Source organism: Bubalus bubalis, chromosome 10 (assembly GCF_019923935.1).
Source record: "Bubalus bubalis isolate 160015118507 breed Murrah chromosome 10, NDDB_SH_1, whole genome shotgun sequence".
NCBI lineage: Eukaryota > Metazoa > Chordata > Mammalia > Artiodactyla > Bovidae > Bubalus > Bubalus bubalis.
This window is the reverse complement of record NC_059166.1, coordinates 22374916-22402659: the sequence shown is the minus strand read 5'-3', so window position 1 is coordinate 22402659 and position 27744 is coordinate 22374916. Positions and strand designations below refer to the sequence as shown.

The following is a 27744-nucleotide window of genomic DNA, read 5'->3' as shown; positions in this document are numbered from 1 at the left end:
AGGCATGTTGGGTGAATTATGTGGTGAGATGCTGTTTCTGTAGTTATTAATGAGTCTCCTCTGTCACTGCCCATTGCCTCAGCCGCGGCCAGCTTGCAGCTCCGGAAACAGCCTCTGTACAGGCTCTTTCCTACGCCTGGATACCTTCCCCAGCTCTTGGCTAGCCCCTTTGACTATAATTGGGTGATGGATTAAATTGCACCTTTTCCGAGATGCCCATCCTGACTACCCGTCTGAAGTAGATTCGTCCTGTTATTCCTACCATCCATCTTGTTGCTTGCTTCAGCTCACTTGTAACAATGCTGATTGCTTGTTTACTTTGTTGCTGAGAGGTCCCCAGACTGTCATCTCCATCAGGGCATTTCATGTTTACTGGTGTGTCCATAGTGCTTTGCACAACGCCTGACCCGTAGGGGTGATAGATCCTTATAAATGAGGGAATGAATGGATGAAGGGATGAATGAAAAGGCCTCACTTGAAAACCAAAGACATTTTTTTTTGATTGTCCTTTTGTTTATTTTTTAAACATTTTAAAATTTATTTATTTTTAACTGAAGGATGATTGCTTTACAATATCTTGTTGGTTTCTGCCATACATAAATATGAATCAGCCATAGGTATACATATGTCCCCTCCCTCTTGAATGTCCCTCCCACCTTCCACCCCACCCCACCCCTCTAGGTTGTCTCAGAGCCCCGGTTGGAGCTGCCTGAGTCATACAACAAATTCCCCCTGGCTCTCTATTTTACGTATGGTCATGTGTATGTTTGCATGCTACTCTCTCGGTTCACCCCACCTTCTCTTTCCCCCCATTGTGCCCACAAGTCTGTTCTGTGTCTGCGTCTCCACTGCTGCCCTGCAGATAGGTTCATCAGCACTATCTTTCTAGATTCCATATATATGCGTTAGTATACGATATTTGTTTTTCTCTTTCTGACTTACTTCATTCTGTATGACAGACTCTAGGTTCATCAAACACATTCTTAATAGACTTGGCAATTCCAGTTTATTCCTTGAAGTTTGAGGTAGTTCTTAACTAGGCACTTAGTATCTCAGTGAAGAATTTTGTTCAAGACCTTTGGGTGTTACCTTGAGGTAAAAGAAAGTGGGAATTTCCTCTGGATCTTGGAAGGAGTGATGTGAAAAAAAAATCTAAGGATTCTTTAAATTGAATATACAAGGGTGAGAGAAATTCTATTCAGAATGCTTAAGTTATAAACAGAAGAGAAATTTGTGAATTTAAAGAAAGCTGAATGAACTGCATTATTAAATCAAGTCATTCCTTATAGTCATTTTATAAAAATATTTATTATAATGCATTTCTATTTGTACTGCTTAGTTCTCTGACTTGTCATGATAATTTTAGTGATTTATTCTTATCTGTGCTCTGAAATCTTATTTTTATAATTAATATCATTATTTAAACCCTTATATAAATCAGTGGTGTTCTCATATTAGTAATTATTCTTTTTATTTAAAACAGTATTCATATAACATTCCCCATCACTTGCATTGCTATTTCCCTCCACTTTTTCTTCAGTTCTTAGAGTCCATAAAATGGCTTCAATTCCACTTCATCTTATCCACACTCATATTTTTCTTATACATGTCACATATAGCACAAGATATTTTCTATGACATATCGTCAGCAGATTATTTTCATCATATTGAAAGATTATGCAGCAACATTTATTTTGTAAGTTCTATAGTGATGGCAGGTGGAAACTGTTACGTGAAATGGCACTCTGCGTGAAAGGAAAATCCGAAAGTGAATTGCTTCAATGGTTATGATTGTTTTCCCCATTTGTTCTCCTCCAAATGAGAATGCCCGTGCAGATCTGTTAATCCCAAGGGGCGGCAGACAGGGCTTCTCGGCTTTAGTCAGTGGCTGGGTGATTGGCACCTCCTGATATGTTTCATTATTGATATCTCTTTCCCTGGCTTCTGATCCCAGCTTTTTGTTCCCTTCTTGGAGAAATGGGGAAAAATACATTTATATACTATTTTGAAAGTGAGATTTTGGTTATCGCTCTTTGTAAAGGCAACATCTTATTTACCTGTTGGTTTCATTCATTCATCCAGTAAATGTTTGCTGCCCACGTACTCCATACCAGGCACTGTGGTGGTCACCAGGCACTAAAAAATGACTTACGATTGCCAACATTTAAATTATTTTACAGTGTTTCGGAAGAGGATAATGTGAAAGAAGTCTTATGTCAGCAGAGAAATATTTTGTGGTCTGCCTGGTAATTTTTTTTTTTTTCCAAAATTGCTACTGGCTAGAAAATGATGATGGCTTGCACTTCTGACAGCGCTGCTAATGTTGGGTTTCTGTGCCTGGGCCCTTTGTGCGGTGCAGACAAGAGGCGTTTGGAGACGCTTAATTTCACCGGAACGCTGCACCTGTTGCTGGCTAATCTTGCATACGAAATCCAGAACCTCGAGTCACTTGCTTTCATTTCCTTTTCCTGCCCCCTCTTTCCGGCATGGAGGGGCTCAGTTTAGTAACTCAGATGAAGAGTAACCACCTTGTTCCTTCAGGAGTATGGTTTTAAAGCCCTGGGGAGTGGAAGCGTCGGGGCCTTTTGTCATTCTCTTGCAGAAAGGCTCACCTCTGACTGGCCTCAAGATTCTGCAAGCTTGTGTTTGTGCCAGAGTTTGGGACTGCGATGGGGGTGGAGCCGGCTACCTGACACCTGGGACCTGACTGCTGTTGAGGAACACGCATTTCCTTTTGGTTTCATTTGGTTTTTGGCTGTGACTTTGAGGAAGAGAGGAAGTATCATATAGTATTATTTACCCTCAGAGAAACAACTTTGAAGCCTCTGGGCTTCATGATGGTTCAGGAAGTGCTGTTGACAGCCAGTGAGCTGCTTCTCGAAGGCCCACGATGGGATGGGAGTAAATACTTGGGGGCAGGGAGTTGGTTCTGAGGTTCAGAACACCCACGGCATGAATTTGGTGTCATGAATGGAAAAGGAAACGGCAACCCACTCCAGTATTCTTGACCCGAGAATCCCATGAACAGAGGAGCCTGGCAGGCTGCAGTCCATGTGGTCGCAAAGAGTTGGACACAACTGAGTGAATAACACTAACTTGGTGTTATGAAACCTTAGTTACCTCATTTTTTAAAGAGAGGCTGAAATACTGACACAGCTTAACCTGTAAGAATTTTGCAGGCATCCATGAAAATAAATGTGAAAGGACTCTGAAGTTCAGAGGTCCCTAAAATTGGTCACTTTTTACTGACCAAATTATAGACTGATGTTCCAATAGAAACATGGGTCGTTCCAACCCTCTACTGAATTGGCAGCCTCAGGGAAGTTATTTTTAGTGTCACGTTCCTCATTTAAAACCAGGTTTGTTCTATTGGCTCCATTTTTAAATCTTTTTATAGATAGACGGATTTACTCATGAACATTCTCTGGAGGAGAGAGATTTTATGGAAAGTGGAACTTTATATGAAGTGGCATGTAAGTGGTCCCGACCTGCAAACTGTGGAAGAACTTGCTTCCTGTCAGGGGCAGCCCTGGAGTACGGGCCTGGCTCTCTTCTCCTCTTCTTTCTGGATCGCTGTTTTCTCTTTTGAACCTTCTGGCATTGTTTCCGAGCTCCACCCTGCCATCTTCCTCCCTGTTCTCTGTCACTCCTTAGATGCTCTAATCATAGGCTGTTTGTGCATTTCTTGCCTCTGTCGTGTTCACTCCCACCTCGTTTGGCAGCCCCTGTCCTCTCCTTTCCCCTTTTGCAGGCCCCAGCCTGTGTTGGGGCTGATCCCCGAGGGAGTGACAGCAGGCACCACACATTCCCTCTGCAGTTGCCTCACTTTGCCGGGCCTGGGAACTGGTTCTTGTCTGCACCTCATGAAACAGGAGTAGGTGCTAAGTCAACAAATCAATTAGCTGACTGACTCCCATGGGCCCAAGGCTCAGGGATCTTGTTTATAAGTCCCATGGCTCATAAATTCTGGGCTGACAACCATTACTTGCATTCTGTGTTCCTCACCTGGTTATTGGACTTCCCAGGTGGTGCTAGTGGTAAAGAAAGAATCCGCTGGTCAATGCAGGAGACACAAGAGACCCAGGTTCAATTCCTGGGTCAGGAAGATCCCCTGGAGAAGGAAATGGCAACCCTCTCCAGTATTCTTGCCTGGAGAGTCCTTGGACAAAGGAGCCTGGAAGGCTGTAGTTCATAGGGTCGCAAAGAGTTGGACACGACTGAAGCAACATAGCATGCACCTGGATATCTCTTGGCAGCTACATCATCCTATAAATCCTGAAACAGATTTAAAATACCCAAGGTCAGTTCTTTGGCATTGGTTCTGCCTCATTATTACCTGGATCCTTCATTTTCTCCCCACTCCCAGCCCTCAGTAGGTGATTATGTCTCATTCCCACATGGGAGTGGGGTGGGTGTGCCGTGAGTAGGCAGGACTATCTTTGTGTAGTATCAGCTGCAGGCTGAATATACAGATGACTCATGCAAGTTAATACCCATGTCTAATGAGTGGCCCACAGCTTCAGATTTGCATAAGAGCCTAAGAGCTCCACAGGAAACACTGAATTGAGATTGTCACTGCAGGTGATCAAAGGACAAACTGTTATGAGTGACATGTCCAGCTTCATAGGGTGTTGTGCCCTATGGGAGTGAGAAATAGAGTATTTCCTGCTGTGTCAATAAACTAGGATGTCACAGTCAGCAGCGATTCCAGCCCTCAAGGGCAACTAAGAAGGAGAAGAATACCTGTGATCTGGCAGCCACTGGGCTGCAGCCACTCCCTCTGGTGAGCACTGAGAAAAAAAAAAAATGGATACTGGCCCCAGGTAGCTGAGATGCATATGAAAGGAATGATTTCAGTGAGCTCAGACTCCTGCATCTTCCCATACATAGAAAAGCACTAAATTCCTTAATTTGAGATAATCTGGTTTTCTTTAATTTACAAAAATACTTTTGTTGTTCAGACTACCTGCCCTTTGTTGTAAATTTCTATATAACCTGACTCCTCCCCCTGCATCCTCCGAGCAGTTCTCTTGGGGGTCACTTGAGATGCTGTCTCCTGGCCTTGAAGTCCTAAAAATTCACACTGAATATAACACACCTCTCAACTTTTAGGTTGTGACTGCTTTTTAAATCACCAGGATACTTAAGTCAGCTCTCCCACTAGATGTCTTTACAGCTAACAACAAAAAATAATCCCCACACTTCTTTTTTTCATACTTTTCCATGAAGCTGGAGGGTTCTGGAACCTTCTGGAAACTAGAAAGGTTTTCCTCACAGTGACAGCAGATGTACTTCAAGAAAACTCACTGGCTGATCTTTGCTCCACAGCCCAGCAGGTTGCCAATGATATTGCCTCTATCTTTACAGCACGTTTATTTCCAGATGTATCCTTCTTTTTTACATTCCTGAAAGCACCCTTCTCACTTGGTCCCAGTTTCCTGATCCCTTTCTGGAATGCTGTGGTCTGCCCCAGAGCAGAGTCTGCCCCAGAACTGCTATTTTTGATTTTGCTCATGTCATAGACTGTGGTACCTCCTTTCTGCATCAGATGGCCTTGTTGTGGAAGCTCTGTGAGTGTGAGAGATGCCCAGGGTTCCTCTCACTATCCTGGTTCACTCTTACTTTTGTTTTGATGTCTTCCACATCAGCTTGTGTCTATTCTTCCAGTAAATGCTCATTTACTAAGTCCTTACAACATTTCAGGCTCCATGCTAAAGGATGACAATACAAAGGTAAATTAAAAATGACAATGTTTATTTTTTGCCTGATTGATAGACACGGAACATGTAGAAAATTCAGGAAAATTACTCCCTTCCTTTCTTGTTTGGTAATGTTTTAAAAGTCCTCTTTTTAAAGCATCTGAGTTTTATTCATCTTTTTTTATGTCTCCTTAAATACCTGTTCCTGCTCCCTGAAGAACCCTGGTGATAACCTACCTTCCTTCCTTCTGCTAGAGTGAGGTCTTTGCCACGTGAGTGGTTGTCCCAGGAAGCCCTGTCTTGAGCAGCAGACACTACACGATTCTACCAGGGCCCTGGCAGAGTGGATCCTGGCTTTTACAGAGTGGTGGCGTCGCTTGATGTCCATGCAGTGCCGGCCTTTTCTGCCCTGACTGCTGTCAGCCACGTATATCTCACCTCGGTCGGAGCACAGCAGTTGTCGTTTCTGTTTGGAAGTAACTTAACACTGCCAGTGAAAATCATGCCATGTGTGCGTACACACAGTCACACACACAGTCTGCTCCTTCTCTCCTTCCCTCCCTTGGTGTAGGGAGAAGCAGGTATATACCGACCACTTCTCTCTACCCCCATCATTATGGGATTCAGTGGTACTATTCTTTATCTCTTACTCCTTCTGCTTTTGTGCACTTTTCCTGAGATAATTGTAAGAAAGGTTATAATTTATCTTCAAATACAATATCTAGGAACTTTTACCATTCTGTGTCTGACTATTTGCACATTAGAAAATAAAACCAAAATACTTAAAATATGATATCTTTCCTCTTTCATTGGTGTATGTTCCTTAAAGTCTGCATCAGAGATAAGTCTCTATGTGGTTGGGGATAAATTCTGAGCTCTTTGGTGGTGGGGATTTTTGTTTAGCTCTCTCTAACATAATTTTGCTGGTTATAATATCATTCACTTCCATTAATATACTAATATGGAAACAAAGACATGGTTTCAGATTTTATTTATATCTTTGTGCTTTGGAAAAACAATCTCATGAGAACTCACTCAGCCCATTAAATACCATCTTTGACGTTGCTTTTTTGGGTTTGCTTGTTTTTAGAAAAGTTTTTCTGGCTTTTGCTCTTTGTATTTGGAACAGTAACATAGCAAGTATTTTTAGACATGTCTTGTTAAAATCATGTGAAAAATCCTTTTCATGTCAACATATGGGGTTTTATTAGTAATCTTTAATGTGATCAAGAGCTAAGGTAGAATTTCCTAGCTAGAAAAGAATGAGTTAAAAAAAAATTCCCATATTTCTTTGATGGTTGGAGAAGCTACATTCTATATTTTCAGTTTGATGAAAATATTCAAGAGACTGAATTAGATTGGTGGCATCTTGAGGACAGAGATTACACCTTTTTCACTTCTATTTTCTTCTTGGGTGTAGCACTGTTATAGTCAAAAGGGTTGGCTTAGATGGTGGGGAGCCTTGTAAACTAAACTTCATAAGATTAGACTCCAACCTCCTTTTTTTTGCATGGGAAATCTTGAAGGATTTTGAAGCTAGAGAGCTGCAAGTAATTTACAAAGGTCACCCTGGAGACTCTCGGAGGGTTAATTGGAGTGAAGAGAGCCTGGAGGCCGAGGTAACACTGGAGGTGAAAGAGGATGTGGTGTGAGGGTGGGTGGGCGACACATGAAGCCACAGATTTCATTGGTAGAGGTCCACACTCTCTCATTTGCAGTTATAATAGCTAAAATGAACTCTGAAAACAGAAAGGTGTTTTAATTCATTTGATAGTAAAACCTGAGCTTGACCTGAGCCGATTTTTTGGGAAAAATTTGACCAGAAGTGTTGGGATGCTTTTGAAATCTTTCCTTCTCCCACTTACCTCCTAAAACACACATAATTACTGCAGAAGTGTTAGTGTATTTGATTGGGGGAAATTATCCTACATCTCGCTGTTTTTGTCTTGTGTGCTGTGCTAAGTCACTTCAGTCGTGTCTGACTCTATGCGATACAATGGACTGTAGCCTTCCAGGTTCCCCTGTCCGTGGGATTCTCCAGGTACCATTACTGAAGTGGGTTGTCATCTCCTTCTCCAGGGGATCTTCCTGACCCAGGGATGGAACCGCTGTCTCTTATGTCTCCTGCATTGACAGGCAGGTTCTTTACCACTAGCTCCTCCAGGGGAATGCATAGCCTATGTAACTTTTCTCAAGTGGGATTTGGCAGCTCCTCTGTGTTCTAAGGGTTCCGGACAAGGAATTGTGAAACTCAGTTTGACCTGTGTTTACAAGATGAGGCTGATAAGACCCTCAGAGAATTGTGGAGGAAATAAGCATTTCTAGACTGGAACACTCAATGGTTAATAATGAAACTACCTCATCAACATGAAAGAAAATAGGACTTTTGGTGGGGGGATCAGAAACATTCACTAGAGAGTGAATGAAAGGATGTGTTTTTGAAGTGTTGCTTGTGTGCCGGTCCTGGGATACAATCAGGAAACTGAAAAAGGGAACAACTGGAGACATTTAAATAAGATCTGTGGAGTAGTTCATTGTATTGCATCAGTGCTAATTTTCTGGTTTTGACAGAAGTACTCTGGTTCTGTAAGATGGTAACATTTGGGGAAGCTGGATGAAGGGATTATGAAAACCCTGTACAATTTTTTTTACAACTTTTTGGGTAAGTCTAAAATTATTTCAAGTTTTAAAAAATGAGGAAATAGTTGCTTTAACCAAACTTAGATAGCAAGAAGTGGTATCATTCATGCTCCCTTTAAGCAAAGAATATCTGTTAGCAGGAGTATGGTTTTCTTAGAGATTTTGAACTCTAAACATGCAGGTTGAGTAGACTTCCAGGTTTCTATCCCACCTCAATTTTTTTTTTTTTTTTAAAGCTGACCTTATTTTAGCAGAAGACGATTAATTGAAAAATTTTTGATCCAAGAAAAAGCCTTGATCCTAGTTACAACACGAAACTGATTGTGTCTGGACAGTTCATGGGAAGCGTTGTCACTTGTGTTCCCTCACTTTTTGTCTCCCTTGTGTTGGAGGGTGTGGTTTATTTCTGGCTTTTGTCTGCTGCTCTGCGGGTGTAGGTGTAGGTTCATTGGTTAGAACGGAAAGTTGTAATAAGATGTTCAAAACCCAGAGGTTTGCAGAGGGATGAAGAAAATGTCTGCCTTTAATGGTCCAGGTTGGCTGTGCTGATGTGCCCGGCATATGTCTCTCCGGTGGGAGGAGGGTTTGTCTTGAATCCCTCTGCTTCACTGTCTCACTTCCACACCCCCTTCTGTAGTCTCAGCTGATGCGGTCTGTAATTCTCTCTGCAGTCTACTCTTTTCCTTCCTTTTGGGTGAGACTAGACCTAGGCTGGCAGCCAGTAGCCATTGAGCTATAATAGAGCTAGTGGTATGTACAAAATTTGATTACTGCTGTCAACACCAGATTGAATAAGAAAGTGCATACCCTAGACAGATACTTGGGACGTAAATGGTCTATTGATTTCACGAGAACTAGAAATGAGGCCACCGTGTAATCTAGCAGAAGAAGGGGTCAGTGGGTAGACATTACAGAACAGTTTGTAAAAGTGCCCTTCTTTTAGACTTTTTTTGGAAGAACTTTCAGATAACCTTGATAAACTGATCGTTGCTTCTGATTTTCTTCACCGTCAAGTATTTACAGAAACTCCAATGTGGCCTTTGTACTTGTTGTTTTCGTTCAATGGTTTGCCTTTCCTGTGTAAAATCTGGTTTAGAAATTGTACTGGGTGATATAAGCCGTATTTGCTCCTGAACTCTGATGACATTTCCACTTAGCTTAATATGAATGTTTTAGAAATTTCCCACAATGGAAAGTTCTATTTGACATAGGAAAGTTCAGCGGTCAGTTTCATAGTCAGCTGTATGCCAAGAAATAACGAAAACAGTGGATTGCATAGTGCAGCCTTGGGACATGGAAAATTTCTTAGAAGATGAATGAATCATATTATTAATACATCTTGTGGGGCCTGAGGCCTTATATTGAAAAACAGGGGAAAAGTTGTTATTTTTTTAAAGCTTGTAGCCTTTTTGTATTTTCTTTCTTGTGTTTTATGTATGTAGACTTTATTCTTTTTAATTTTTTAAGGCATTAAAAATAATTTAAAATAGAATGTTTTAGGAATAAAATAATTCATTTCATTGTACATGAATTTTTTCAAACATCAGAAATCTGAAAAAAATGAACATCTCTTTGAATGAGTTAGATTAGAGAAAGACTTCAAATTAGAAAAGATGATAATCCCTCAAGTTAGATTGGATTATATGTTTTGAATTTTGGATTAGATAATCTCTTTGAATTTTATTGGATAATCCCTTTGAATTAGAATAATTACTATCCTTCTCTCAATATCACATTTTTTAGAGAAAAGGGAAAAACATCGGTAGTGTCTAGAATCCTGACTTGTTCCTCTTGGCTTCCTTAAAATTTTGTAATAACCTTAATCTTAAATCAAATCTTGTCTAAAATTTCTTCCTATAAATAATTATGGTTATTCACTTATAAAAGGCTGCTTTAATTGAGACTGTTTCTATTTAGGAAGAAGACAAATACAGAAAGACATGTGGAAACAACTGATTTAGAATTTAATAAGTTTTCATAAGCAGCCCTTGGGTAGGGGAAGATAAACCAACCGCTTTAGCAGCCTCTTGCTTAGAGATGTAATTTGAACACCAGCAGTATTTAGATGGTATGTTATACCAGATTAAAATGTTGAAATACATTTTTGTATTTGGGCTTTGACAACCATCAGGGAAATGTATATTAAGCCATGATGATATGTCACTTCACACCCTCTAGGGTGGCTATAATAAATAAATAAAATAAAAACTAGATAAAAATAGGTGTTGGTGAGGATGGAGAGAATTTTATCCTTCATGTACTGCTAGTGAAGGAATGGAAGATGGTGCAGCCACTTTGGAAAGCTGTCTGGCAGTTCTTCCAAAGGTTAACTGTAGAATCCTATTATATGATCCAGTAATGCTTCAGTTCAGTTCAGTTCAGTTGCTTAGTCGTGTCTGACTCTTTGCGACCCCATGAATCGCAGCACAACAGGCCTCCCTGTTCATTACCAACTCCCGGAGTTCACCCAGACTCATGTCCATCGAGTTGGTGATGCCATCCAGTCATCTCATCCTCTGTCGTCCCCTTCTCCTCCTGCCCCCAATCCCTCCCAGCATCAGAGTCTTTTCCAATGAGTCAACTCTTCGCATGAGGTGGCCAAAGTACTGAAGTTTCAGCTTTAGCATCATTCCTTCCAAAGAAATCCAGTAATGCTACTCCTGGGTATTTATACTCAAGAGAAATAAAAACATATGTTGATATAAAAATTTGTACATGAATGCTCGTAGCAGCATTATTCATGTTAGCTGAAAGGTAAAGACAACCCAAATGTCTGCCAATTGATAAGTGAATCAATAAAATGTAGGATATTCATACAAGGAAGATTATTCAGCTGTAAAACAAAATGGTATGCTGACATATTCATATCAGCATGAATGAAACTTTGAAAACATTATGCTAAGTAAAACAAGTCAGTCATAAAGGACTACGTATTCTATGCTTTCATTTATGTGAAATGCTCAGGAGAGGCAAGTCTAAAGTGATTGAAATTAGATTTTCATGGTTGACTAGAATTGGGGGCGGTGCAGAGAGAAGATGGAGATTGAGTGCTTTTTGGGGTGATGAAAATGTTCTAAAATTGATTGTGTGATGGATTCATAACTCTGTGAATATACTAATAACCACTGAATTATATACTTTAAATGTGTTAATTGCATGCTGTGTGAATTATATCTAAATAAAGCTGTTACAAAAAAAAAAAAAAAATCAGGCTTTGACCATGTGACCTAATCTATAGCATGGTGCTTTTCACTCTTTCACTACAATCCCACGAGACAAGTGAGGTCTCTACTCTCATTTTACAGGTTTGGATATTGAGGCTTAGAGTGGGTGTTTTGCCAGGCATATGGTTTCTAGTCTAGAAAATAGAGATAAGAAAGAAGAGAGTGGGGCAAGGACTAACTGTATCTCAGCCAATAGCAGGAAGAAAGATGTCTTCTGATTTAAATCTGTGTGTATCCTGACAAGAGAACCTAAGTTATGAAAATCTTTGCTTATAAGTCGAAAGTTTCTGTTTTGAAGCAGGAGAGAAAAAAAGAGTTAAACAGGAATAAAAAAGCCCATGAGGCAATATGGGTCATGATTTTCCTTGCTGTTGTATGTGTGTGGATGATATCTGTATGTTGTTGTTGTTGCGTTGCTAAGTCGTGTCCAGCTTTTTTGCAACCCCATGGAGTGTAGCCCATCAGGCTCCTCTGTCCATGGGGTTTTCTGGGCAAGAGTACTAGAGTGGGCTGCCATTTTCTTCTCCCTGGGATCTTCCCGACCCAGGGATTGAACTCGTGACTCCTGCATTGATTCTTTACCACTGAGCCACCTGACATCTGTGTTCTGTGATAATAAAAGAGTGAGGCAAATACACAAGATAGAACAGGCTGGAAAATATGAGTCAAAACTGTTACCTCTGATCTTTTGATTCTGTGTGGTTGAATGTATTTTTTTCCATAATAGCAATCTCTAAGGAATGAAGTAGAAATTCTTTTGAGTTCCATTTTTCCCAAGGTGTATATGCATATTGAAGTGAAATAACAAGCTCAATTTATGCTTTGAAGTAGAGTTAATATATAACCAAACTCTTCGGTCCAGTTGTATACCCAGGGCAAACGCCTCTATTTATATACATGTGGGTAAGGAGGTGGGTGGAGGTGTCCTTATCAGCTGACGCTGTCAAAAACAGGAAGCAAAGTTATAATCTCTTTGTAGTGGATCAGAAACATTCAAAGGCCCTCCGTTGTGACAATTAAAAGAACAGTGACAAAAAATGACCTAAGGAATTTTCACTAACTGCGAAGTGTAACATCCTGTCTGGTATTTAGAGGAGATTCAGTTAGGTTTTAGTCAGATCCTCTCATGGGAAAAATAAAAGCCACGGCGAAACAGGACATCCCAGTGTGCAGTTCGCAGGCTGCTTCTGTTAAAATCCACTTCCTCTGCATCTTTTTCCTCGTCACTTAAGCAAATGTAGGTGATGAGCGGCCCGGTGGCCACCGCGTTTCGTTGGAAAAAGTACAGATTTGATGTGCCAGGACACTCAGCTCGCCAGTCTGGCAAGCATTTACCAGGTAAGTTTGTCAGCTTGTCTGACTCCCTGCCCTCCCTCCCGTGAGGTTTTGAGAAGAGGATGTCAGCAAAGACAGGGCTCTCGCAGTCCCTTACTGAACCCAGTGTGTTAAGTAACAGAGCTGCTGGAAGCAGGACCAAGCTGGGGATGGGAACACCCTGGCAAGTTCTTCCTGATGTCGCATCTGTTGTAGAGTCTGAGGAGTGGCAACCAGCATTGTGGGGTTTCATCTTTTCTTCAGAATGTGATGATTTTCTAGTTTTTGGCTTCTTGGAAAAAAAGTACACAAGGAACCATATATTTGTTGTGACAAACGTGCTTCGTGTATTTTCAAACTAGCTTATTATGCGTTGACTATTTTCTGTCCTATAGAGAAAGTTTCCTTTGTGCTGTTGTATAGTGATAGTGTTTATTGTACTTGATTTACTGTGCTGACTAAAAATGTATTTTACTTTTAAAAGTGGTTGAGAGCTGATTAAGGGGAGAATCAGACATTGTACTTTTGGGCGGATTGTAAATGGAAGGGTTTTGTGTTTAGGCTGTCTTCTACAGAAGAACTCAGACGCGAAACTTCATGTTAGATGTGATCATGCACTTTTCTGTTGCTGGAGTTTACTTCCAGGGGGACCTAGATTTTTTGATTAGTTCTAATGTCCATATCTTGTTTAATCTATATATTCATGTTCTGGTCCAATAAGCTTTCTGAGAAAATAAATAAAAAACTCAAGTGATGTGTAATATTTGACCTTACATATCATGCTTGAATGTTGTTAGTATGGAACAACTTTTAGACTGGCTAGAATTTTTTTTAAAATGGCTTTCTTTCTTTTGGAATTACTCTTTCCCTCTTAAGTTTTCCTTCCTAACTCCATGTGAATGTGGTGGTAAATGCTGGGAGGCATCCTCTCCCTGGAGTGAATTCTCAACTAGAATGATTGGAGCAGCCCATGTTTTCTTAGCAAATTTGGCTTCTTGGCCAAGTGTAATAAGAGATTAGCATGCTATAATTCACTTTGTTGGCTGTTACTTTTCTCTCTTATTTAAAGAACCGTGTGGTCTCAACAGAAAATTAAAATATCTGTCAGAAACCTGAATTAAAACCTCAGGTACAAGAGCAGCATTGCAGCCTGTAGCCTTTCAAATATCTCTCTTGACTTTCACTTAATTCTCTTCCTTTTCCCAGCATGAATAATCTTCATTGCCTGCTAGTCTGCGCAGTAATGTCTTTCTACCAAGGGTCTCAGAAATAGGAAGATAATTAGAAAAAAAAATTCAAATAAACTTTTAAATAATAAGCAGACTTTTATATGGGTAGGCTTCAGCTTTAAATATTAATTCTCATTCATTCAGATAGCATTATTTCCTACCCTGTGATCAGTCCAAAGGCTTTGCTGCTACTGCTAAGTCGCTTCAGTCGTGTCCGACCCTGTGCGACCCCTGAGATGGCAGCCCACCATGCTCCCCCGTCCCTGGGATTCTCCAGGCAAGAATACTGGAGTGGGTTGCCATTTCCTTCTCCAATGCATGAAAGTGAAAAGTGAAAGTGAAGTCGCTCAGTCATGTCCAACTCTGAGCGACCCCATAGACTGCAGCCCACCAGGCTCCTCCGTCCATGGGATTTTCCAGGCAAGAGTACTGGAATGGGGTGCCATTATAAAGCATTTTTTTAAAAAAAAAAATATATTTTAAGGCACATTATTTTAATAAAAATAGAAGATTAGTGTGTATATGATTTGCAAGGGCCTAGGTTCTTTTCTTATTGGCTGTTATTAATTTACTATTTTATTATATCTACAGGATAGCTCTCTTATATCTTATATATATATATCTTATATCTTATAAGATATCTCTTATATCTACAGGATAGTGATTTTGTAAATAAAGGTATAAAAAAGTACATGTTAATGGATGGCATATTCCATTGCAATATGTAGCTATTTTTGATCTTCAAGCAGTCTCCATAATAGATTAAACTTTGGGGTGAATCCTTTATTTACAGACCTCAAGTAAGGTGGAAAGAGTGAAACCATAAATGTTTTGCATTAAACTGTTGATATTACTGGGGTTGAGGTTTCAAATGACTTTTGCAGAACCTAAAGGGAGTAATAAAACAAGTAATAAAATGGAATAAATTGAAATATATATTTGTTGAAAATAAGCCTTTCAGTGTTATTTTTGAAACTGCCCATCCTTTTGCCCTGTGTTATCTTCTAAAATGTGCAACTCTAATTTAGTGCGTTTGCCTCTCAGTAAGTTGAAACCTGATTATCTGTATCTATCTATCTTTGGTATACAATCATTACATTTTAAAATATTTCCTTTTCCTTTTCTTAATCTTGATGTCTGTGTACAAATGCCCAAATGTTAACAAATAATCTAATTGAAGGAGAATAAGTTTAAAAAAAAAAGGCTTGAAGGTGTGAAATAAAAAATTACTTGGAGTTGTAGGCAGCTACCGATGCACAGATGATTTAGGTCTGCTCAGGAAGCCACTTCTGGGAGGCCTCGCTTTTCTTGCCATCCTTCCTGCTTTCTCTTCAGGCTGACAGAACTCTGTGTCAGTCGTTTTGAATGGGTTCACATATTCTCAACCTTGGCTGCACGTTAGAATCACCAGCGTGCTGGAGCCCCACACCTGGAATCCTGATACAATGAGACTGAGGCCTTGACTCTAACTGTTCAAAAAGCTGTCCAAGTGATTCTGATGGGGATTCAAGATGGAAGCATATGGGGGAGTGTATGGTTCCCTGTTAGACTGAAAGCTCCAGAAGAAGGGCAAGAAGGAAGCTTATGCTGTCCTTCCGTACTCAACCCATGCGGAGTCTCAGGTTCTGCTTGAGGAATGGGTGGATGAACAAATTCCTCTGAGCTGGAGGAGGCTACATGAGGACCAGACCTCCTGGTTTCTGGTTTGAGCTGATGGAGAAGAGTGTGTTACATGAGACTGTGGTCTGTCTGAAGATGGCTATCATTGGGAAGAAGCTCTTGGAAGAGCTCACTGGGGAATAGGCCAACTCGGGGTGCACTGAACAGACGACTCTGAAGACACAGAGCTCCTAGATGGTAGTGTCTTCATGAAGCAAGGCAAGTAGAGAACTTTGGAATAAGAATTTCATCAGGGGCTGGGGTGTCTGTGTCTGTCTGAATATGGAGGTGGGGCCCACTGGGGACACTACAGGGAGATTCTGGGTGCCAGGGTTAGTTTGAAAGGAAGAAGTGTGATTATCTTTGCCAGGAATTAGTGGCTGCCTGACCCACCCATTGGCTGTATGAATATAAAGACTGTATGAGTATTTAGAGTGGTCAGAGTGCAGTGAGGTTTGTCGGAGGGAGTTTCTCAGGGCTTGTGAAATTTTAGCTGATCTTAATGTTTATAAAGAAAATGAGTTAGTGGTTAGGGAGAGCAGGTGGAATGTAATTTGCCGAGGCTTGAGCGAAAAATAATTGTTCAGTTGGGTGAAGAGTAGATGGAGTGAGTTGTTTGAAACTGAAGCATTTTGGGGGGAACTGAGAAGTGTAATTAACATGGTAATGAAGAGTTGTTTGAGGAAGGAGACCCGCATCTCAGTTGCCTGTGCCATCCATGTGTAAGTCCCTGAACTTCTGAGACGGATCCCCAATCGGTAGCATCCCCCAGGTGATTTTGATCACGAATAATTAGGTAACATGTTTTAAAGCACCTTGCAAGCTGTAATAACAGTTCCAGGTAAATAAAAGGAATCGTGAGTTCTGTAAAAATTATAAAAATATAGTCAGTTGATAAACTTTGCCTGCTACCTACAATATAGGAATGGAAAATCAAATATTGTGTTGGTATGGCACTTAAAATGTATTTAGGCTTAAAATGGTATTTAAAATGTATTTAAGCTGATGCTGTGCACTCTGTCATCTTTTTAGTTGTGGTTTTCCTTGGCATTTCTTGAAAGGTATGGTTATGACATGGGTCCTGGTTTCATGTTTCACTACGGTTCTTTGACCCTAGTTAGAGAGCACCAGGTGCTTCCTACTCTAATTGTTGGCAAATTTAGGATTTGGTTGGAGGGCCACTGATAGACTGGGGTGAGAATTAGATGGGATTTGGGCTTGGTGACTCCCTCACCCTTGCTGCAATATTTTGACCTTGATTTGAACAGTTCAATGAACTGGCAGCTCAAGTAGTTTTTTCCCACTGAACTAGAACTTTCATTGTTTGGCAGAGGAAGATGAGTCATAGCCCAGTCCTACCATTGTGACAAAGTGAAATTTTAGTCCAGAGCTAAAGGAACACAGCTTAGAAACTCTCTGTCTAAACACTTCTGTCTAAACCAGAAAGTGTTGAAATTTGGATTGTGATGGGAATTAGTGTGGCCCTCTCTGTGGGGTTACTCTCAAGTTAATGAAGCATTGGCTCAGATGGTAAAGAATCTGCCTGCAATGCAGGAGACCTGGGTTCGCTCCCTGGGTAGGAAGGATAAATGGCAACCCACTCCAGGGTTCTTGCCCGGAGAATCCCATGGACAGAGGAGCCTTGCAGGCTATAGTCCATGGGGTCACAAAGAGTTGGACACAGTTGAGTGACTTTCACTGTCTCACTCTGTTTATTGAAGTACATTTTTGATCCTAAATCTAATTTTTAGTGATATATTTAAATAATCAGATCCCTTCTTAAAAAATTCAATGCAGAATTAAAATTATACAAAGTGGCAAATTTCCATTTCCTCTCTCCCTCCATATCATTGTCTTGTTTGTCCTGCCACAACTTTTTTTTTGTGACTGTACAAGTGTATACTTTTAGGTCTAAATTCCTACAAGCACGCTTTTTCTTTTTTAAACTGAAGTTGAAACCATCTGGCCATAGTGTATCCCATTTAAAAAATATTAACAATAATGACCTGTGTACATATAATTTAGTTCATTTGGGTAATTTCTGGGGCAAATATGCTTTCACTGTTAAACTGCCATCTACAAAAGGGAGAAAGATGAAAACTAGTATATATTTGTGTGGACTTGCATTGTGTTTGTGTGTGAAATTGAACTCTGCATATATTTTTTGGCTCTTTGGACAAATTCTTCAATGAATTGCCTTTTTATGCATTGCTCCCCCCCAACCCCACCCCCACGGTGTTTGGACCCCTGACTTTTAAACCTCTACTGATTTCAAAGGAAATTAATGCAAAATGGCAAATTTTGGATGACTTACTTGAATTTTGAGTTTTAAGATGCTTAACTTCCAGTCTAAAAGACAAACCTGATTTCTGGGTCTCTGGGACAGCAGTTTGTGTCTTTGGACTTGGGCTCTGTGTTTTCTTGTTCTCTTTCAGCTGTGGAAGCTGTCATCATCCCAATCTGTGCTGAGGCTGATAATTATTTAGGAGCCCTTGAGACTGGTAATTATTTAGGTGCCTTCACTATTTTATTACATTTTCACATCCTGATAACTTATTTTCATAGTGATGGTGAATCCCGGGATTATTTTTACAATAGCCCATGTTCTGTGTAATTTGTGGAACATATTAGAGTTATCAGAAAGGATCTGGACTTGGAATTGCATGGTTGAATCCCAGCTATGTTGCATCCCAAGTCTTAGTTTCCTTTTTTGCAAAATGGAGATAGTGGAGCTGTTCTAAGTCTTTAAAAGCGTATGCATGTAAGGGCTTCCCTGGTGACTCAGTGGTAAAGAATCCGCCTGCCAATGCAAGAGACATGGGTTCGATCCCTGATCTGGGAAGATACCGCATGCCTCTGAGCAACTAAGCCTATGCTCCACAACCACTGAGCCTGTGCTCTAGAGCCTGGGAGCCACAACTACTGAAGCCTGTGAGCCCTAGAGCCTGTGGTCTGCAAAAGGACGAGCCACCACAGTTGAAGCACAAGGGCCGCAACTAGAGAGAAGCCCCCGAAACAGGAGAAAAGCCCAAGCAGCAGCGAAGACCTAGGAGAGCCAAAAATAAATATATATAATGAAAAAATTAAAAAAAAGTGTATGCATGTAAGATCTCTTGGACATTACTTGGTAAATTGCAGGAAAGATTATAGAAGAGCTTTTTAAGTTAATGGAAAAAAATACAGTTTAGATGCTAAATGAAGATAATATTGGCTTCAGTGAGGCCCGCATACACCATCATACTGAAAATTTACCAGCTTTTTCTCATCCTTCAATCAAGATCTGTTAATGATTTTTCACATCAAAGCATCAAAGCTGTAATTCTCTGCTGGGCTCATTTAACCACAGATCCAGTACGTGGCAAGAAATTTCAAGCTGTACAGGGTGGCAAACGGCTTGCAGTTGCTTAGAGAGTATCTATGGCAGGGTGCCTGAAACGTTTTGCTAGTTTCAAAGTTCACTTTCATTTGTTCAGAAAGGTTTGTATTGTTTGCAGGCAAGCAAGGCAAGCAAAGGGAAATAGTACACAGCTTCCCATGTGAATCTGTGCCATGTGACCTGTTTGCCTTTTGGTGCCTATTATATAGAAAGCTTTGTATAGTCTGTAGAGAGGACTATTTCTCCAAATAGAGGAAAACTGTTGTGATGATCTGGAAGCGTGATAGATTTCAGTTCAATGCCATTGATCGGGATACTGTTAGAAGCTGGGCTACACTGAAGTTTTGAGATAGGTATCTTGCACGAAGTCTTCATATATCATCAGTGGGAGTGCCTCCTCTGATAGCTATTCACATGACCTTCTGAGAAACAACTCCTCTTGACACACCAACACAGGCTTCTGGCCCAGCCCTCCAGCCACCAGCCACCAGCTAGGTACCTGCTGCCATAGCGAGTCTCCAGGCTTTTGACTTGGCCTGTTTTCTAGTTTGACTCCTGGATTCTGTGCTTTTAATTTCTGCTTTGACTTTCAGGCAATAACTCTCTTTCTGGTGTTAGAAGCTCCTGGATTGTGTTTGACGGAAGAAATATATTTCCCCGTCAGGTACATTTTCTCCCTAGATAACCCTGACCTACCCATGCAGTCTGGTATCTGACAGTACTCTGATAACTGTTTAGTTAGTTGTTAACAAATATTTATTGTTGAACTCTGAATAACTAGTATTATAGCAGGCAAAGGAAAATTAAAGTTTGTGTGTATTTTCAGGTCCACTGATTTATGGGACATTTGGAGAAGGAAAAAAAAAAATCGTGAAATGAAATACTTACTATATTTTATCCCTGACCATGTGGATTCTTTAAAATAAAGATTATATTCCATCTTTACTCACATTCATTTAAAAAATCATGGTGGATTTCATTGTAATGGGCTTTAAACTGAGAAGTTATGGATATTTTGCAAGTGGGTTGAGAAAGCTGTTCTCATTTTCCTCTGTGTCCTACTGGATCCTTCTTATCCATCCAGCTACTTCCTATCCATTTCTTTTGCTGTTACAAGAAAAATCCTATGCTTTATGTTGTGGGTGAATCGTCTGTGGCTGAATTAACTGAGCATCCTTAAAAAAGTTCCTGTGTATTTACTGAATTTGTTGCTAGGCCTTATGCTGCAGAATTTCTCAAAGTAATAAAATCTAAATAAAAAAAGAATGGTGTTGAAGGTAAATCTCCTTCTTGATTACTGTAATAAAGAATTGGCATTTATTTCCCATAATTTGAAAGTCAGTCAGTAGGTAATATTTGTCTGGTGTTTTATGATGAATAATTCTTATCATATTGGATTTGTGTTAGGAAAAAAGTAAGCATTGATTTCCTTGTAAGTTTCTAATTTTATTTTTCTCATCCTTGGTTCTTACCTGGAGTAGTGTTCAATTTTCTGTCAATCTCATTCCAGCTACACATGGTTAAGAATAAGAGATAAGAAAAAAAAAGAGCCCAAAATAAATGATTCAGAGAATACTTATGGAGACCTGCTGTTTTCTGAGTCCTGTTGTAATTGCTGAGTGCTTTTGTTTGTTTGTTTGATTAATTTATTTGACTGCACCAGGTCTTAGTTGCAACATGTGGGATATTCGTTGTGACATGCCGGATCTAGTTTCCTGACCAGGGATAGAACCTGGGCCCCCTGCGTTGAGACCTCAGAGTCTTAGCCTCTAGACCACCACATAAGTCTCACTGGGTGTTTTAAGTCAGGGTTTGAACTAAATGATTCTTCTCACTGGCATTCCAGGACTGCTGTGTGCCCCGCAGGCTGCACATAAATGTTGAGGGACATCACCACTGTGCAGATGGGGACATCAGTGAAGTGTCTTCCGTTCAGTTCAGTTGCTCAGTCGTGTCCAACTCTTTGCGACCCCATGGACTGCAGCACACCAGGCTTCCCCGTCCATCACCAACTCACAGAGCTTGCTCAAACTCATGTCCATGGAGTTGGGAATGCCATCCAACCATCTCATCCTCTGTCTTCCCCTTCTCCTCCTGTCCTCAGTCTTTTCCAGCATCAGAGTCTTTTCCAAGGAGTCAGTTCTTTGCATCAGGTGGCCAAAGGATTGAATCTTCAGCTTCAGCATCAGTCCTTCCAATGAATATTCAGGACTGATTTCTTTTACGACTGACTGGTTTGATCTCTTTGCAGTCCAAGGGACTCTCAAGAGTTTTCCCCAACACCACAGTTCAAAAGCATCAATTCTTCCGTGCTCAGCCTTCCTTATGGGTCTTAGGCCCTGATTTTAGTGACTGTTTCCTTAATTCAGACTATGATATTCAGTTTGAAAGTAAATTTGAAAGGTAGGGGGCCTGAGGGCTGCTAAAAATGGAAACACTGACAATCATGAGACAGGCCTATTGGCAGGCTAATCCTAGAGAAGACAAAAAAGTAAAGAGCAAAGAAATGTCAAAGCCAAGCAACAAGAGTCCGTATGACGCAAATATTTTGCTATTCAAGTAGGCTAAATTGAGAAAACTATTAGCACGTGAAAAAGCTCTCCCAGTGAGATGACCATGCAAGTGAAAGGAGGCAGGATGGTTTTCTGCAGCATCCTTTCAGGCTCTAAAGTCCTCTTTGCATATTTTGTCTGGGTTAGTGTTAGTCACTCAGTTGGGTCTGACTCTTTGGGATTCCGTGTAGCTCTCCAAGCTCCTTTGTCCATGGAATTCTCCCGGCAAGAAGACTGGAGTGGGTAGCCATTTCCTTCTCCAGGGGATCTTCCCAACCCAGGGATCAAAACCAGGTCTCTTGCTTTGCAGGCAGATTCTTTACCCTCTGAGCTACCAGGGAAGCCACTTGAATTCAAATGAACAAAGCCCCCTTCTCTGACCTTGGATGGCCTGAGTTAGGCTAATCTGTGTTGCTGGTTTCCAGCTGCAGAGGGTTGGTACTTTGCAGCCAGTGTTCACTTACTTTTGGAAGCTGTAAATAGTCTTGGTATGGAGCCTCCCCTGCTCTGAGCAGTGTGTCTTCAAGTTCATTCATTCTTTTTTTTTTTTTTTCTCCCATCCTACAACTATTTATTTTATTTTTAAAAAATATATTTATTTGTTTATTTATTTTTGGCTGCACTGAATTTTTGTTACTGCACATAGGCTCTCTGTAGTTGCGGCAAGCAGAGGTTACTCTCTAGTTGCAGTGTATGGGCTTCTAATCGCACAGGCTCTAGAGCATGGGCTCAGTAGTTGCAGCACAGGGGCCCATTTGCCCCATGCCATGTGGAATCTTCCCTGACCAGGGATCAAACCTGTGTCCCCTGCATTGGCAGGCAGATTCTTAAATACCGGACCACTAGGGAAGTCCCTCAAGTTCGTTCTGCTATTGGAGTAAAACCAATTTACTTCATGGCTGGTCAAGTAAATCTTTTCTAGGAATCCTTTCCTGCCTTCCAGGTATGAATTGGCTACCCTCCCCTCTGCTTATCCCACAGCTTCCCCACCAGGATCAAAGTCAGCAATCCCTAGAGTGTTCATCTGTCCCAGCATTTATGACAGATGTTATCGTGCTCAGTCACTAAGTCGTGTCTGACTCTCTGCGACCCCCTGGACTATAGCCCACCAGGCTCTCTGCCCATGGGATTTCCCAAGCAAGAATACTGGAGCCGGTGGCCATTTCCTTCTCCAGGGGATCTTCCTGACCCAGGATTGAACTCACGTCTCCTGCACTGCCAGGTGGATTTTTTTTTTTTTTTTTTTTTTAACCACTGAGCCACCTACTGCACTGTGTTTAGCTCAACATATATTTCCAATAGGCGAGATCTTACATGTGTGTGCGTGCTCGGTTATGTGTGCTGACTCTTTGCAACGCCATGGACTGTGGCCTACCAGGCTCCTCTGTTCATTGAACCTGGATCTCCCACATTGCAGGCAGATTCTTTACCATCTGAACCACCAGGGAAGCCCCAAGATCTTATTATAGATTACATATAAACTCTATATTTATGATATAAATGTACTGAGGGCACACTGCTTTCCAAATCAATGCACATAAAATAGGTGGCTTTTAAACATAATTTGAACATACGAATTTATATTTTGGTTTGATGACTTATTAAAATTTAGAAATGATAATTACCTATCTTTCCTTGGTATTTGTTTTTCTTCGTGATTTCCATTTACAGATGTTATAGATCAGTATTTTTGAAAGTGTGATCTATCACATTTAAAAATCTCCACAAGTGATTTTGCCTTTCGAGAACCCCAACTCTAGACTTTGAGCTTAGAGGCAGGGCTTGTTCCTGTCTTTGAATCCTCAGACCTACCACAGTTCCTGGCACATTTTAGTTGCTTTTTTCCCCCCCTCCATTGAATGAGATAGAATCACAGTCAGAAGTGTTTGGAGAGCAGGTGTGCATGTGGAATACAGCAGCATAGTCAGAAGCCACCTGGATAATTCTTGACCATTTTTCTTTATGGTTTTGTAAATCAACAGAGTGTGAGAGTGAAAATGTAATGTGGATATATGAGAATTAGCTTTTTAAAAATTTTGTTGCCCAGAAAAATATACTGTAACTTTGTAATTTATATTTTTACCTTGTTTGAAGCAAATTTTATTTTAGGATAGTTTTACAATTATAGAAATTAAATGCAAAGATGGTACAGGGAATTCTCATATACCCCTTTCTGTGTTCCCTTCCCTCTGTTGTTGATATATTTTATTACTATGTAATATTTGTGTTTGCTTAGTTGCTCAGTCATGTCCAACTCTTTGTGACTCAGGATTGTAGCCTGCCAGGCTTCTCTGTCCATGGCATTTTCCAGGAAAGAATACTGACTAGAGTGGGTTACCATGCCCTCCTCTAGGAGATCTTCCTGACCCAGGGATTGAATCCAGGTCTCCCGAATTGCAGGCAGATTCTTTACCATCTGAGTCCCCAGGGAAGCCCTTACTATGTCACAATTAGTGAACAATTTTATTATTCATTAAGTCATTATTAAATAACATTAACTAAAGGCCTCCCTAAGGGTTATTATTAAAAGTTTGTAGATTTACAGATGAAATAATATTTATAACTTCTACTGCGTTTTTCTTTAAGTTAGGCTTTTGTATTTGAATTCTTGCATGCAGTCATAGTTGCAAGTATATTCACAAAGCGAGTGGGCCAATTCCTATGATAATTAGATTATGCAATAGATTTTTCAGGTGTCATTGGTTTTTTGGGACCTGGAAAAGGGGAAGGTTATTTTCAAAGGCTGACATTCAGTTAATATATCTGAAGCACTCTGTATTAATGAAAATATTTATTGACCTCTCAGGTGTTGTTAGGTATGAGGCTTGTTTTAACAATTTGTAGTGTGTCCAGGTAGAGGTATACTATTAAAAAAGTATTTAACAACTGGTATGGCCTGGGTCGGACATGACTGAACTGAACTGAACTGAACTGATGGCCTGGGTCCTCACCAGTCAGAATGATGTCCAAATGATTGGAAGGAATGCTGCTAAGTCACTTCAGTCGTGTCCAACTCTGTGTGATCCCATGGACGGCAGTCCACCAGGCTCCCCTGTCCCTGGGATTCTCCAGGCAAGAACACTGGAGTGGGTTGCCATTTCCTTGCCCAACGCATGAAAGTGAAAAGTGAAAGTGAAGTCGCTCAGTCGTGTCCAACTCTTAGTGACCCCATGGACTGCAGCCTACCAGGCTCCTCTGTCCATGGGATTTTCCAGGCAAGAGTACTGGAGTGGGTTGCCATTGCCTTCTCCATTGGAAGGAATAATGGTGGGCAAGTGTATTTGTCAGTCCTGGTGCTCAGATGTTCAGTCAGGTCCAACTCTTTTTGACCCCATGGGCTAAAGCTCGCCAGGCTTCTCTGTCCATGGGATTTTTCAGGCAAGAATACAGTAGTTGGATGCCATTTTGTCCTCCAGGGAATCTTCTCGACCCAGAGATCCATCCTGCATCTCTTACATCTCCTGCATTGGCAGGCAGATTCTTTATCATTAGTTTCACCTGGGAAGCTCAGCTGCTGCTGCTACTAAGTCGCTTCAGTCATGTCTGACTCTGTGTGACCCCATAGACGGCAGCCCACCAGGCTCCCCTGTCCCTGGGATTCTCCAGGCAAGAACACTGGAGTGGGTTGCCATTTCCTTCTCCAATGCACGAAAGCAAAAAGTGAAAGTGAAGTCGCTCAGTCGTGTCCGACTCTTAGTGACCCCATGGACTGCAGCCTACCAAGCTCCTCCATCCATGGGAGTTTCCAGGCAAGAGTACTGGAGTGGGTTGCCATTGCCTTCTCCGGGGAAGCTCACCTACTAATGTCTAAAATCTCCCCAAAATATCTCCAGACATTGTCAAATGTCTCCTATGGGGAATGATTGCTCCTGGTTGTAAACCCCTGATAGAAAGCTTTTTGAGCCATCTATCACCGACTTGATGGACATGAATTTGGGTAAACTCTGGGAGTTGGTGATGGACAGGGAGGCCTGGCGTGCTGTGATTCATGGGGTCGCAAAGAGTTGGACACGACTGAGCGACTGAACTGAACTGAACTGAACTGATTACTGCTTCTGTAAGTTCTTTCTAAATACTTGCTATTATTGCTGCTGTTGTTGGTGTGTTCATTTCAGTTATTGGTGATGGCTAAAAGCATTCAGCTAACTAAGAAAGACACATCAGGATTCTTTATATAGTGAAATCTCGACATGTAAATAAGGCTGTATTTTTTATATTTACTCAGTTTGTCAGGCACGTGCAGAAGAAATCTCAGCTCTGTTCACAAAGGAGGTTTTCTGCTTTCCTCACCTGCCGTTTTCCTTCCTGAGGTTGTAGCCGGTGACTAAGACAGCTCACAGGTGTGGAATTTGGAGGTTTCTGTAGGTGTGGAATGTAAAGATCTGTTGTTCCTCCTCCTTCCTCACACCAACCTGTAGCCTGCTTTGAGTTGATAGTGGCTCAGCCTGGGCAGAAGCCTGCACTTTGGTTCATGCCAAATTCCCCTCATTTCCCATGATGATATGTTATTAGTGTCCTGATCCCTGTTATTTGTTAAGTTAATCTTTGCTTCAGGGATCTCAGAAGATCACAGCATTTTGTTTTCAGCCACTTCATTTTGTAATAAATACTCTGGGGAGGTGAGACGACTAGAGACGTTTAAGCCCAATAATTTAATATCTACAAATAGTGTTTTGTATTTAACCTTCCTATCCATTCCTCTTCAGTGTTCTAGAAACAGATGCTTAAATTGTTTAAATAGACATCCCTTCTTCTTTAGTCTTAGGTATCCATTTTCCTATTGAAAGGAGATAGATAGACTTATTATTTTAATCTTCAGATCTGTGAGAGGGAGAATATCCCAATAGGGGTCCAGGATCAGATGAAATCCCCTCAAGTGAGAATCGTTGGTTGTAGGACTTCTTATGAAAACTCTGAAAGCCTAATTTTTTTTTTCCTTTGCATCCTCACAAATAATTATTAGTCAATATTGATTGATTTAAAAAATCATAATTATAATTAAATTATAATTTAAATTATAAGTATAATTAAAAATAATAATTATTTATGGTATATAAATCTGCAATAATAAAAATTAATTTTAGTGATTTAAAATTATTTAAAATGTGAGAGCTTGTTGGTTAACTCATTGTTAGGTAGGTCTACTCAGAAAAGTTAGGAAATATATTTCTTTTTCTTTTTAGATTTTTTTTTTTGATGTGAACCATTTTCTAAAGTCTTTATTGAATTTGTTACAATATTGTTTCTGTCCTATGTTTTGATTTTTTTGGCCGCAAGGCCTGAGGGATCTTATCTCCCCAGCCAGGGATCGCACCCACACTCCCTGCATTGGAAGCTAAAGTTGTAACCATTGGACTGCCAGGGAGGTCCCAGGATATGTACTTCAAAAGGCAGGTTTACATCCCATGTATCAGATAAGGTCAGTTCATTGCCTTAGGGAGAGGAACAAGGACAGAGCCTGTCTTCCCCTGACCCCCACCTTGTCCTAAGCACACTTATATTTTGATTGGAGCAATTGGGTTTCAGAGGAGTCAGACTATCTGAATTTCAATACAAGTACCTCCATTTACTACCTCTGTACACCCTGGGCAAGTTCCTTAATTTTTAATGTCTATGAACTCTGCTGAAAAATGGGAACCGTAGAAGCATTTACAGGAGAAGGCAATGGCACCCCACTCCAGTACTCTTGCCTGGAAAATCCCATGGACGGAGGAGCCTGGTAGGCTGCAGACCATGGGATTGCTAGGAATTGGACACGACAGAGCAACTTCACTTTCACTTTTCACTTTCATGCTTTGGAGGAGGAAATGGCAACCCACTCCAGTGTTGTGCCTGGAGAATCCCAGGGATGGGGGAGCCTGGTGGGCTGCTGTCTATGGAGTCACACAGAGTCAGAGACAACTGAAGTGACTTAGCAGCAGCAGCAGCAGAAGCATTTACATCATATGGATGTTATAGGGGTTAGATTACATAGTAACCCATGAAGGAAGCATTAAATACATGTTGCTAATAATGGCAACAATAATAATGGGCTTCCCACCTGGCTTAGAA

At 40.8% G+C, this 27744-nt stretch overlaps 1 protein-coding gene across 13 annotated transcripts in view; it reads left to right on the top strand.

The window, feature by feature from the left end:
* Nucleotides 1-27744, top strand: part of UTRN (utrophin) — a 561026-nt gene that overhangs the window by 52611 nt on the left and 480671 nt on the right. The window contains exon 1 of one of the 13 annotated variants that reach the window (XM_044924136.2): nucleotides 12145-12901. The exons of the other annotated variants lie outside the window; for them this stretch is intronic. Within the exon in view, the coding sequence (XP_044780071.2) occupies nucleotides 12808-12901 (94 nt within the window). The 5' untranslated portion in view covers nucleotides 12145-12807. Of the gene's footprint in view, nucleotides 1-12144; nucleotides 12902-27744 lie in introns of those variants that run through there. 13 annotated transcript variants of the gene reach the window in all.